This window comes from Clarias gariepinus, chromosome 26 (assembly GCF_024256425.1).
Source record: "Clarias gariepinus isolate MV-2021 ecotype Netherlands chromosome 26, CGAR_prim_01v2, whole genome shotgun sequence".
NCBI classification, from domain to species: domain Eukaryota; kingdom Metazoa; phylum Chordata; class Actinopteri; order Siluriformes; family Clariidae; genus Clarias; species Clarias gariepinus.
In genome coordinates, this window is record NC_071125.1 from 11,690,485 (window position 1) to 11,705,029 (window position 14,545).

At 39.5% G+C, this 14,545-nt stretch overlaps 1 protein-coding gene across 2 annotated transcripts in view; it reads right to left on the minus strand.

The window, feature by feature from the left end:
* mppe1 (metallophosphoesterase 1) overlaps nt 1-12,852 on the minus strand; it is a 33,574-nt gene extending 20,722 nt beyond the window's left edge. Inside the window, exon 1 of one of the 2 annotated variants that reach the window (XM_053487794.1) lies at nt 12,328-12,852. In XM_053487794.1, coding sequence (XP_053343769.1) covers nt 12,328-12,551 — 224 coding nt within the window. In that variant the 5' untranslated portion in view covers nt 12,552-12,852. The remainder of the gene's footprint in view (nt 1-12,327) is intronic. The other variant, XM_053487793.1, reaches the window with a different exon arrangement.
* Between the last annotated feature and the right edge of the window lie 1,693 nt (nt 12,853-14,545).

Genomic DNA, 14,545 nt, shown 5'->3' on the forward strand with positions numbered 1-14,545 from the left:
ATATTGAACTGTTGGCCATGAGTTTGCATCCATATAATTTGCTGCGAGAGTTTACATCCGCAATTATTATCGCTGTGTACATTCCACCAACTGTGGCTGCCTATGTTGCACGTGATGTCATTCACTCCATCACTGCCGGACTACAAACACAACATCCTAATGCTTTTATAGCCATCTCAGGAGATTTTAACCACATTTTACTTTCTTCAGCAGTGCCAAATTTTTATCAGTTTGTAAACTGTAACACCTGAGAAAATAAAACTTTGGATTTATTATATGCAAACGTGAAGAGTGCACATACATCGAGTGCCCTCCCCCATCTTGAAAGATCAGATAACAACCTGTTTCTTCTCCCCCACCACCTACCCACCCACAAATTGATAGCAACCTGCGACCAAAGGGAATGTGCGAAGGTGGAAACAGAATGCTAATAAGACTCTGCAGGGCTGCTTTGAAGCTACAGACTGGAATGCACTCTGTGAGCCACATGGAGATGACACTGACTCCATGACAGACAGACTGCATAACACAATATATCAACTTCTGTGTGGACAAAACACCTAGGTTTTATATGTTACAACTGCTTCCCTCTCACACCTCCCCAGTGAGTAACAACAGAAAGCCACACTGTCCATTTTTTCACACCCTAACCCCCACAATAAACTTCACAGCTCCTTAATTATTATCGCCATACATCTCTTCCACCTTGTCCAACAACAATAATGGGTTCTCTACTCCCCCCACCCTCCTCTCTGTTTCAAGACATCAGGTGTAGAGACAGATGAACCAGAACAAGGCTGCAGGCAATGATGGTATCAGCCCCAGAGTTCTAAAGGCTTGTGTTAACCAGCTATGTGGGATTTTACAGCACCTGTTTCAAGTTCAAGTTGGCTTTGTCACTTTAAGCATATACAGTACATATAAGAATCAGCTGGAGGACCATTTTGCAACTTATTAGGTCAATTGGCAACATGATTGGATATAAAAAGAACCTCTCAGAGTGGCAGTGCCTCTCAGATGTCAAGATAGGCAGAGGATCACCCATTCCCCCAATGCTGCGGCAAAAAAAAATGGCGAAATATCAGAAAGGAGTTTCTCAGAGAAAAATTGCAAAGAGTTTAAAGTTATCATTATCTATAGTGCATATCATCCAAAGAGAATCAGGAACAAATGGGACGTCATGTCATCCGGAATAAAGAGGACAAGGACAACCCAAGTTGTTATCAGTGCTCAGTTCAGAAGCCTGCATCCCGGATGGTATGGGGTTGTATGAGTGCGTGTGCGTTTCAATGCCAGACCACATACTGCATCAATTACAATATTATGGCTGCGTAGAAGAAGGATCCGGGTACTAAAATGGCCAGCCAGTACTAAAATGCAGTCCAGATCTTTCACCCATAGAAAACATTTAGCGCACCATAAAGAGGAAGATGTGACAAAGAAGACCTAAGACAGTTGAACAACTAGAAGCCTGTATTAGACAAGAATGGGACAACATTCCTATACCTAAACTTGAACAACCCGTCACCTCAGTCCCCAGACATTTGCAGACTGTTATAAAAAGAAGAGGGGATTCCACACAGTGGTAAACATGGCCTTGTCCCAACTTTTTTTTTCCTTAAAATTATACATTTTCTCAGTTTAAACATTTGATATGCCATCTATGTTGTATTCTGAATAAAATATTGAAGTTTGAAACTTCCACATTATTGCATTATGTTTTTTTTTCACATAACAAACCTATAATGGATAACAACCTGGATGGATGTCCTCTTGGAACTATTCCCTCAGCCCCTATCAGCCCCCATCCAAAAACAACCCCAAACCAATGACCAAAAAACAATTTACATCTTTCCTAGGAATGTGTTCATCAAAAATCTATATTACGCAATCCCTGATGAGCCATAGCTCATGGGAAGGGCCTACTGGACCACAGTGGACTTAGTTGGTTACACATCTTTGGGAATCTTTAAAGATCTCTACAAACCACACCCACATTAGTAAAACTGGATCCTGTGGTGCAGGACTTCCCACATATTTAGAGATATTGTAGGCTACAGTGATTTAACTCTTCTTGTTTTAAATCCTATGTCACAATTGTTAATGGAAAAGAAAACAGCTTACATTACAGTAGTAAGATGACTAAGATACAACACGGTATTAGTAGAAATGCCTAACATTACAGTGAAACGATACACTGTCCTTTACTTTGCTATTCTGTTCTGGAGTTATTTCTACTCTCTTGCTCTCTTCCTCATAGATCTGATATTAACGTGTTCAATCTTTCCTGCTGCCATCTTCTTGTCTCCTCTTGCATCTATTCTTAAAGGTGTGAACGCTCCCACGCTCACCTTCCCATTCTCTCTTTATGTCTCCTTCCCCCTCTCCCCCAACTCGAGCCAATATCTTGTGATTTGTCTCTGGACGGACACCTCTCTATCTTCCTCTTCTTTGATTCTTCAGGATTTCACCAGGACATTTACAATGGTTCATGTTCTTAGTAGTAACATATGTCTATGGCACAGGCGTTTGGTCAAACATATAAAAACCTGCTGTTAATAAACAGAGACCTTTCTGACAGACAACGTGTGTGTGTTTGACTGAATCTCTCCTGGTGCCAGAGAAGCTTACCGAAGCACAGCGGACAGACCGAGCAACTCCCCTCTTCTATTACGCAACTTTAAAACTTTACAATCTGGGGGCTCGTCTAACCTTTTCTCTCCGAGAAAAGAAAGTTAAGCATTATTTTTGCTATTGTACTTCCTTCCTTGGTCAAAAAAGTTTTTGAACCTATTATTTAGTTACGTAGTTAGTTATTTAGTTATCTTTTAAATTAGCAATTATTAAACCGATTATTAAGAAACCTGACCTCGACCCCCGTTAGCTGTCCAATTACAGGCCAATATCAAACCTCCCGTTCATCTCTAAGATTCTCGAAAAGATAGTAGCGGAGCAGCTATGCTCATATGTACATAGAAATAGCATACATGAGCTGTATCAGTCTGGATTTAGGCCTCATTACAGCACAGAAACAGCACTCAAGTAGTAAATGACCTCCTATTGGCCTCTGATCAGGGTTGTGTAATTATGTTTGTGTTAATCGACCTCAGTGCAGCGTTTGACACCACTGATCATGGAATTCTTCTTTACAGATTAGAAAATGTAGTAGGAATTAAGGGTACAGCCCTCTCCTGGCTCAGATCCTATTTGACCGATAGTATCAGTATATAGACTTAAATGGTGATTATTCTGCATGCTCTCTAGTGGAGTTTGGTGTTCCACAAGGTTCAGTTTTAGGCCCACTGCTTTTTTTCCCTATACATGCTTCCTCTAGGCAACATTATCCATAAACATGGTATTAGTTTTCATTGTTATGCTGACGACACACAGTTATATATGTCTCAGCAAAACCTGATGAGAAAAACCAGCATACTAAAGTTGAGCAATGTGTGCAGGACATAAGAGATTGGATGCTACTTAACTTTCTTCTGCTTAATCCTGATAAAACAGAAGTTCTCGTCATAGGACCGCATTCAGCTAGAAGTAAGATTTTAGATCACGCTGTAACTTTAGATGGTCTTTCTGTTCCATCGAGTGCAACAGTAAAAGACCTCGCTGTGATTATAGATTCCAGCCTTTCATTTGAAGCACATGTAGATAATATTACCATGTTAGCATTCTTTCACCTTAGAAATATTTCCAAGATAAGAAATATATTGTCGCTAAATGATGCAGAAAAACTACTTCATTCTTTTATCACCTCTAGGTTGGACTATTGTAAAGCCTTATTGTCTGGTTGTTCAACTAGATGCATAAACAAGCTTCAGGTAGTCCAGAATGCAGCAGCGAGGGTCTTTACTAGAACCAGAAGATACGAGCACATCACACCTACCTTATCTTCACTTTACCCATGAAATTTCGCATTGATTTTAAAATACTACTCTTGAAATATATAGCATTAAATTGTCTCGCGCGGCAGGATCTGCGCGAACTGCTAGTGTCTTACGATCCACCATGCCATACTTCAATCAAAGGATGCAGGCTGCTTGTGAGTACCGCGTATTATGAAAACTGCAGAGCTTTTTCTTACAAAGCCCCAAAATTATGGAATAGTCTTCCAAATAATGTTCGGGACTCAGACACAGTCTCAGTGTTTAAGTCCAAACCTATTTATTAAATCAAGCATTTTTATAAATAGATTTGTCTGGACATAGAGTATTATAGTGAACTGGTATGTTAAGATGCTGTCTTTCCCACTTTTATTGATCACTTAGGTTTGTTGATGGTGAGGTGATTGTTTGCTTTACATCTCAGGGAGCACTCATGTCTGTGTTTCCTTCTGGCTCTCCCCTTTTAGTTATGCTGTTTTATGGCTTTTCCACTGCATAGTACGGCACGGCGCAGTTCAGTACAGCTCACTTTTGGGGGGTTTTCCACTGGGAACAGTACCTGGTACCTGGTCCTTTTTTAGTACCACCTCAGGCGAGGTTCCAAGCGAGCCGAACCGTTACCAAAACGTGACGTGTAAACTCTGCTGGTCACTGATTAGCCAGAGAAAATCGTCATTACTGCGGTCCTGAACTTGCGACACGAGACACAACACATCCGCTAGATTTAGCACAGCCAGCGAAGGATCGGACGCACCTTTTTGTATTAAAGAGGTCATACAGGCCTACATGCACTTTTTTAAGCTGTTTGGACTGAACTGTGTGTTAGGAGAGTGCGTACGCAACCACTCTACGATGATAAAGAGCCGCCCAGTGGTTTTCTTTTCATTTATTACAATAACATGTCCCTTCTAAAATCAGGCCAATCTCAAATGCCTGTCGATGTGACGCCACGCCGACAGAGGCCGCTCCTACTATAGTTGATTGACACTGGTGTTTTAGCAAAGACCCGCCCCAAGTGAGAAGAAGCTGGCCATTGTTTTTCACCGCTGGAGCAAAATGGCGCCTAAGCGAGTGTGGTGTACAGTTGTTGGGTGTAATATCGAACACAGCATTCACTACCGACATCTAAGCCGATGAGGACGCAGTGGCTGAATTTTGTTTTTGAAGCTAACGTCCCCGCCGATCTACCTAAATGCTTTCATGTTTGCGCTAATAATTTTTCACCAGACTGCCTTATAAACGCGGGTCAATATAAAGGTTTTGCTAGGAAGCTGCTCCTAAAAAAAATGGATGTGTACTAACGCTTTGTTTTCCTGCCTTATCTTCATCAGGATCGGTGAGTGTAATTTCTTTTTCTTTAAATCTTTGCAGATCGCCTTTTCTAATAATAACAATGAATGCGGAGTGTAAGTTAACTTGCACTCTCATAGAACATGGTTATGTCGTCTTCTCTAAGTACATCCGTTTCTTTATAATCCCTAATCGCCCGTTTATAATAAACAATGCATTATGGTGATTGTCTAGTTGCAAACTGTGTATGTAGTCGGAAAACTATATTATGCTTACCTTTGTAACGCTAGATGGTTTATAACGGTGTCTGTCAATGATTAAAAAGTCATGTTAACACATCAGTAAACACATCACGTTCGTATCTCTCTCAGAGCGCTACTTACCCTGTGTTAGATTCCCCGCTTTGTTTGACGTTGCTTGCGGCAGCATAACAGCCCGTTAATTCATGCCCATGCAGTGATGAGAAAGACAAACGAGTCGATGCATGTCCATTCTTTTAATTTCTGTGTTGTCTGGCGATATTACAAACTACCAAAAACTACTTAGGAAAACAGGCTCAGGCTCTATATTCCAGCTTATCTCAACATTTTAGCGTTTTCGCACTTTGGACTGCATTACCCACAAAGCATTGCCCGCACTGCTTTGCGGGAAATGCTTTGTGGGTACTGCAGTCCAAAGCATTGCCCGCACTGGACTACACTCCCGTGGCTATACTCCACGTGTGTTGTGAAAACATGCCCCACAGAACTGGGGGCGGGCTCAGCAGAGATCATAAGCATTTAAAGGAGCATGTACTAAAATAGGTTGCTGAGAACAGAGCTAGTTTTTACCAGGTAAAATTAGGGTTTTTTTACACAACCATTGAGAATTTTTAATTAAAGTATATTACAAATTTTTTATTAGGACCCTAAAGAATCATATTAACATTTAATGAAAAATGGGACTGGATGACCCCTTTAAATTTAAAATTTATTTTAAACTGTGCATGACTGTTAATAATCCAGTTTTAAATATGCATTTGTTTTTCTAACAGTGTTGATGTTTTCAGAGTGTTGTGTTAATGAGATTTTTTAGAACTTTTTGAAAATTATGTTTATAAAGTTGTTAAATGGTAAGTAAGAGTTTTTAAATTATTGTAAACAAATACTCCAGACTTTGTTGCTACAGCCTGGGGAAAAAAAGTTAACGTTTAAATTCTAATGCTTGAATTTTTTTTCGGGAGAATCACCCAGACAGCTTTTTCCCAGAACAAAAGAAATTTTAAAACTGCATTTTGTATTTACTTAAGTCATCTTTGTGTAATATAAAAATTAGTTTGATGATCTGAATAATTTAAGTGTGACAAAAAAAAATAAGTCAGGTAAAAGTTTTTTTTTTTTTTTTGAAAATTAAAGATCCCTGATTCTGCTAAAACTATTAATATTTCTTTAGCAGAAACCAGACATAAGCATGACACACACACACAGTATATATATTCAATTCAAGATTCAAGAACTTTATTAATCCCAGAGGGAAATTGCTTATGCTCGGTTACAGGTGCTCACAGTTGTCAACTAAGAAAGGTAATAAAGAATAAAGGTAATAAATAATAATAATAATAATTTAAAAAAAGTTCCTAAAACAGTAAGTACCATCAGAATATGACTCAGGGCCACTTGTAAGTATTGCACAGTAATCTAGTATTGCTTATGTAATATTGTATTATTGTATGTAATCTTGTATTACATATTTTATTGGGAAGTAGTATTGCAGTAATTATATTATTAATATGGTAAGTGATAATGTCCTGTTGTGTAACAGTTAGTGAAAAATCCACATACATGTGTGTATGCGTTACAGGGAAGAGTTGTAAATTTTAAGTAATCAGTCTCTGGCTGAAACTGCTCCTCTGTTCAGTGAAGACACTGTATAGCGGGTGAGAAAATGGATTGTACTTTGGATAGAATCCTCCTCTTCGCTACTACATCCACAGAGTCAAGCTCCATGCCTAGCACAGATCCGGCCTTTTTAATTGACTTGTCCAGTTTGTTCTTATCAGACACCTTAATGTTACCACCCCAACAGACCACAGCATAAAAAATTACACTCGCCACAACGGTTTCATAGAACATCCGCAGAATGGTGTTACAGACATTAAAAGACTTGAGCCTTCGAAGAAAATACAACCGACTCTGTCCTTTCTTGTAGAGTGCCGTTGTGTTGAGTGACCAGTCAAGTTTGTTGTCCAGATGGACTCCGAGATATTTGTATTCAGAGACCATGTCCACTATCTCTCCCTTTACAGATATAGGAGTCACAGGGGTCTTGCTTCTCCTAAAGTCTACAACCATCTCCTTTGTTTTCCTGATGTTTAGTTGTAGGTGGTTACACTCACACCAGGAAATGAAGTCATCCACCACAGACTGGTACTCAGAGGTGTCACCCTCCTTTACACACCCAACAACCACAGAGTCGTCAGACAACTTCTGCAGGTGGCATGACTCTGAGTTATATCTAAAGTCAGATGTATATAGGGTGAAAAGAAACGGAGACAGTACAGTCCCCTGGGGAGCTCCAGTGCTGCAGATCAAAGTCTCGGACACACAGTTCTGTAGTCGGACATACTGGGGACGGCAGGTCAGATAGTCCATGATCCAGAAAAACCAAGCGGGTGTCAATGTTTATGTTCATTAGTTTCTCCCCCAGTACTGCCAGTTGGATGGTGTTGAAGGCACTGGAGAAGTCAAAAAACATCATCCTTACTGTGGTCCTAGGCTTGTCAAGGTGAGAGTAGGTACGATGTAGCAGGTGTATTATGGCGTCATCGACTCCCATGAACGGCTGATAGGCAAACTAAAGAGGGTCCAGAGAGGACTTCACCAGGGGACGAAGTGTATCCAGGATCAGTCTCTCGAACACCTTCATAATGTGCGATGTCAAAGCAACAGGCCTGAAATCGTTCTGGGCACAAGGACGTGGTGTTTTGGGTACCGGCACAATGCATGATGTTTTCCACAGTGCAGGGACTTTTTGCAGAGACAGGCTCAGGCTAAAGAGGTACTGGAGGACACCACATAGTTGGGGAGCACAAGATTTCAGGACTCTCGGATTGATCTTATCCGGACCTACAGCTTTTGTAGGGCTGATCTTCCTGAGGCCATGCTTCACCTGATCCACTGAGATATTGATTGCTGGGAGTGCAGGAGTAGTGACTGTGACTGATTTCTGTGTAGGGGAAGACATAGGAGCAGGAGAGTGTGGATTGGGGCTGAAGCCGGGAGAAGTGTGAGACATAGGGACATCAAATCTCTTAAAGAAAGTGTTAAGGTCGTTTGCACGTTCCACATTTCCCTCAATAGTCTGGCCGCTTGTCTTATAGCCAGTGATGCTTCTCATGCCCCTTCACACCTCTCTCGTGTTGTTCTGTTTCAGCCTTTGTTCCAGTTTTCTCCTGTATGACTCTTTCCCCTCCTTGATTTTGCCAGTTAGCATTTTTTGAGCCTTCTTCACTGCTTCCTTATCACCAGACCTAAAAGCATTTTTTTTTGCATTTAAACACGCTTTAATGTCCTTGGTGACCCAGGGTTTGTTGTTGGGGAAACAGCGAATATCTCTCATCGTAATATTAGAGTCAGGCACATCACTGTGTAACCAAGTCTCTGTAAAACAGACTGCACTCGCGGAAGATGTTTTCAGTCCTTAACAAAGCTGTCAACTCGTCCATCTTATTGTCCAGAGATCTCACGTTGCCCATGATGAGAGACGGGACATACGATTTGTACCGCGCCGCGCGTTTCTCTTCCTCTCTTGCTCCTCTGCATCCTCTTGTTGTCCTCCTCCGTATCTCATCCGAAATGTTTAGAGTCCTATACAGAATCAGGTCTCAGATGCCGGCCGGCTTCAGTGCGATCAGCTGTTCCCTGGTGTAAACAAAGGAGCCGGCTCCTTGCTGTTGCGCGCTGATCACCCGGAGAGCCGAAAATGTAATTAACATTGCGTAACTCAGAACAAGAACACTTTCAAAACGCATGGTTTGAAAGGGCGACCGTACTTGGTAAATACAAAATAAAGTTATAAGTAAATAATGGAAGGAAAGTATAATAAAAAGTAAAAACACACGAAAGTTCCGAGAGCAACCGCACCAAGCTGCTGCACGCTCGTGCATGCGCATCACCAATAATATATATATATATATATATATATATATATATATATATATATATATATGATAATGGTTCAGAGAAATCTGGCAAATGACACATTATTAGATGCAGAAATTGTAATAAACCAGGACATTGGGTGACTAGAAACAAAAAGAACGTGGTTATGTTTATTCTGACCCACAGGCTCACCAGGTGACACAGACCATAAAATCCGGGAATATATGCCCCACCAGGCCTAAATGTGTTAAATAACAGTGCCTTGTTTTGCTTTTTTATGTTGCACACAATTTTGGAAGGATTTGGGTTTTAAAGCATATTTCAGATGCTACTCTTGTCACTTATCTTTTACAGACTAGTCTGTTTCCTCACCAACTGCCTATAGTTAGGGTCTAAGGTCATGCCTCTGGTGAATCTGGTGATGTTTTGTGTAATGCTGTAGTTGACAAGTAGCTAAGTTGGCCTCTAAAGAAGCTCCTTTGTCCCCACAGGAATGTAGGGATACAGTATTTCCTTGGACATCCCATGTCTCTGTTCCAAGTTTGTCATCTGACATCGTCATAGCCTTCTTACAAACCCATTCCTTAAGATCTGCATTTTTGGTCTTTTGTAAGTGTTCACCTGGTTAATTTGTGATTAGACTGGCTGCATCTCTCTTCCAGCAACTGTCTTTCCATTATTAGTGCACCACTTATACCTTTACAACAATTACACCACTAATAATTCACAACAATTCTTGTGTAAGACTCCTTTTTGATCTGTGCTCGTGCAAATACAAGCAGAACATGTTAAACATGATGCCTTGCAAAAGCCCATTACACCATTTCTGCATGGACAAATTGATTTTACTCACATGCCACCTGTCAGCAATCTTAAATACATGCTTGTAATAGTCGACAGGTTTTCTAAATGTATAAAGGCATTTTCATGCTCAAATAGAAATTGCAACCATAGCAGTCAGTTCTGGCTTATTTTTAGCTACAGTATTCCAAAATCTATTAACAATGACGATAAATAATACAGGTAAGAACTGGGTTGACCTGTTACCATCTGTACTTTGTAAAATTAGAATGACACCCAATTCCACAATCAAACTATCACCCAGAGATTATCTTAAGATTCCCCATCCCCTGTATAAAAAGTAACTCTGGTGTTTCTTTTACAGGTGATCTGGACATGATTGTCAGCAATTATACACAAGTACTTATTAAAAAACTGGATAGTGTGCACGGTAATGTCTCTGCTGCTCTCCCTCTGACTACAGGCAAGCCCACTTACTTTTTTATCCCAGGTTATAAGTTTACATCCTAGGAAGGTGGAAGATGCTGCTTACAGTACATTCACGACTATAATTGCTATGACTCGCATAGACTCACAGCCACAGTGGATTCACACCAGCCATGTAAAGACTACTTGAGATAATCGACCATTACCTCACAAGGACTCCTAGTCCGCACCAAGGGGATAGTGGAGCAACACATGTCCTGAAGACAACTCAAAAAAGAGACTCTTCTTTTCTCCCCTTTTCACATGAACATATAGATTATACTTTGTATCAGCTTGATGTATCACATTTAACTTTGAGCTAATGCCTAATTACCTATGTATTAATAATTTTATTTCTAATAATGATACGTGTGTGATTTAATCTTTATTACCATTTTTGTACATTTTCTAGCTAATTTCTTTATCATAATTAATTTATGTTAACTTTATACTCTCCTTCTTGTAGTTTTAATATTAATGGGTAAAATATTCCTTACTACTTATTTCCTGTCTCCTCTTGGTTATTAAGATGGTAACCCATCCAAATCTCTCTCTCTCTCTCTCTTATATTCTTATATTCATATACAATATGTACAAGTTTTCTGGATCGAAATTGACCTGGGGTCCGTTCTTCGTACATCGCTTGACACATCTGAGATAAACTGACACATCTAAGATGAGATCATCGGGCTAATTACGATCCAGCTAATTCGGTTCTTCGAGCTCACCTGTTGTTGATGATTAGTATAGCTGGATTGAGTTGTCTAGGAATATTGGGCGCTCGTGCGTTGGTTTAAAAGGCGATATGCATCGACAGTAGAAACACTGATCACAACCCCTCTGATTGGTTGACGAAATGGAAAAAGAGCGGCTCAACTTTTTTTTGTAACACGTGTTATGCACTGAAATGCCCCCCTGCCATGGAGTGCGCCCCTCTACATAATCGCTATCAAATATTATATTAGAACATAAATTCATAGGTTAATGGTTTACAAATTACATGAGACAATAAAATAAAATATGCAATATAAAAATGAATGTTGTATATGAAAAAATAGAAATATTATGCATAATTTTATATATTATTTTATAATAAAATTAGTTTCGTCCAATTTATCATTATAAAATATTTATTTTTAATATATCTAAATATTTATTTGCATAATTTTATGACAAACCCCTGAAAAATAAATGTGTTACAAAATAAACATTATACAAGAATTTGTATTAATTGTCTTAACGGCTGTCTCGTGCCTGGGGTTTATTATAATAGTAATATCATATTTGATAACAATAAACCTATGAATTTATGTTCATATATAATATTTGATAGCGATTATGTGGGTGGGTGGGGGGGGGAGTCCATGGCAGGGGGCATATATTTTTTTCTTTTTCCACGTGAGTCAGTCATGCTCTTTAACCAATTAGATGTAACCTCGCCATTTCAACCAATCATAACCCGCCAGGAGCGCAGGCTAAATCCTGTTTACATGAAATAAACCTGCTCCTGAGCAGGTTCAAGCTTACGGATATGTTGCTATGACAACAAATACTAGAAGCGCATCGAAGAACGAAACAATCCAAGATCAGGACAAATCCACAACAATTAAATTCTGCTAACTGAGTTAGCGACGTACGAAGAACGGACCCCTGGCCTAAACGAAGACGAACCACCGTGTTTAAGTCCAGCCTTCATTCTCGTTCAATAATTATTTAACCGTTCAACGCAACTACAAACTTACCTTCTCAGTTTGTCGAACCAGTGTCCCCTGATGGCCCCGAGCAAATGGGGATCCGATAAAAAGAGAGCGCGTACAGTGTCCTGTTTCTCCGTAATCCGAGGCCACGAGCATCGTAGTATAACAGGAAAGTAGACCACATATTCACAGAACATAAACACGCAAACTAGCGCGGCAACGATCCATACAATTAGAATCCGTTTCCGTATAGCGCGCGCTCCATCCATGCCTTCGGCTAAAACACAATAAAAGTCGCACAGAGTGCGATGTAATAAGCGAGTGCTCTGTACAACGAAATCGTAATGCTCCGATGCGCAGACTGTCTCTTTCAATGCATATTCATATGAACTACATTCTTCCTGAGCCAGCAATATACCTCTCTCATCATGCACGCGCAACTCTCCTTCTTCGTTGTTGTTGTCTTCTTCTTTTGATTTGATGCCGGGTGGTAACTAGATTGATGATGCAATACCGCCACCTACTGGAATGGTGTACAGGGGCATTGGATTTAAACGACGTTAAAAACGAGAAGCCCCTGTCTGCAGCCTGCAGATCCAAGTAGGGATAACTGCAGGCTGGAGTAATAGGCGTGCCGAAAGGTCAAGGCATAGGGGCGTGCCGAAACATTTCTCATTGGTGAATGGAGCTTCTGTGTTGGCCAGTCAGCGTGCCGAATAGGAACTGGGCGTGTCTTAAGCTTTCTCATTGGTGAAAGGAGCTTCTGCTTTGGCCAATCAGCGGTAATCCTATTTTTATGTAATACCCTTATTTTAGCGTGGACGAACATGGCGGCGGTGAGGCGTGGTTTGGTTAATATAAATATTTTTTTTCTTTATTTTCGTCTTTTAATTGTTCGTTTATTTGTTGTCGACAGATACATATTACTGTGAGACGAAACACGGACAGTTTTCCCCTCGAAGTAAGGGTTGGCAGTTTGTATCTGTGTCCGTTTTGCGCTAGAGATGTTTTTAGGCCTCGTGAATTGTTCTAGGCCTCGTCATTTTATTCTGACCGAGAGTTTAAAGGATTCTGTTCCATGTACTGCTACTTCAGCATAAATAAATGAATGAGCAGATTGAGTGTACAGGTTGGGTGGAGTACACTCTTAAACTGAGCAGCTCTGCCTCTAAATAAAATGTTTTATTGGCTAAAATTGTGTCTGTTTACTGAATAAGTGCCACTTCGAAGGTTACTAAACTTGTACACCTCCTTCTCTTTATTGTGATGTTTTATAAAACATATTTGTCCTTATCAGGCAATGTCAAAGCCAACTTTATTGTAAATTCTGCTACATGTACAGTGCATACATATAGAGAATTGAAATTACGTTTCTCTCAACCCTTGTTACAAATAACACTGAAAAAAAACTTAAATAATAAATAAGATAATTGAGTTACTGTTCTGCCGAAAGGGACAGTTTACAACACAGAAGGCTGATATGGTGAAAAATGGAATGGAAAAATGGAAAGTGCAATAAGAATAGTGCAAGTGTGCTTATTTTAGTTGATTAAAGTGACATTATAAAGAGCAATATAAAACAGTATAAACAAGAATGATTTTAGTTTTTATGCACTTTTAGTAAAACTGGAAAAACAACTGTCAGTTCAAAACATTCTAAATGACTAATTCTGTAACTTTTTTTGGTCTTGTTTAACCAATACAAAGTTAATAGTATTCCAAAAATATAAAAATTACATAAAAAAATTTATGAACAGTTTGTGGTACTATATTCTTTTAAATAATTGTAATTTGATTTTGAATATGGGTTTGATACAGTTAAGGCTAGAAGGAATACAGTTTGATCTCTATTGGGTATGCGCACATCAATCTAACATTTTTTTTCCTCTTACAACAATAAGACTTTTTGTATTACAGAAAGGATTAGTTTTAGACGTAAAAAATGATCCAATAGGTATAACAATTCATTTCATTGTTAGTTTCCAGTCGGAGCTATATATCCCTTTTAGCCACGACCATGACTCAAACGTACAAGGATGACGTCAGTAACCCGTGGCAACGGGGTTGAATGTTTAGAAAAGAATATTTGTAATATCGATATTTTACAGGAAGAGAATAGAATTTTAATATAGAGGATTATGTTGGCTGCATTACTTAAACGCATTGGAAAGAACAATAGCGTTTAATATTAGCCTTTAAACAGGCAACTTGTGCAACCAATCATCAAGACTTTTCAACACGCCCATTACTCCGATCTGCAGCT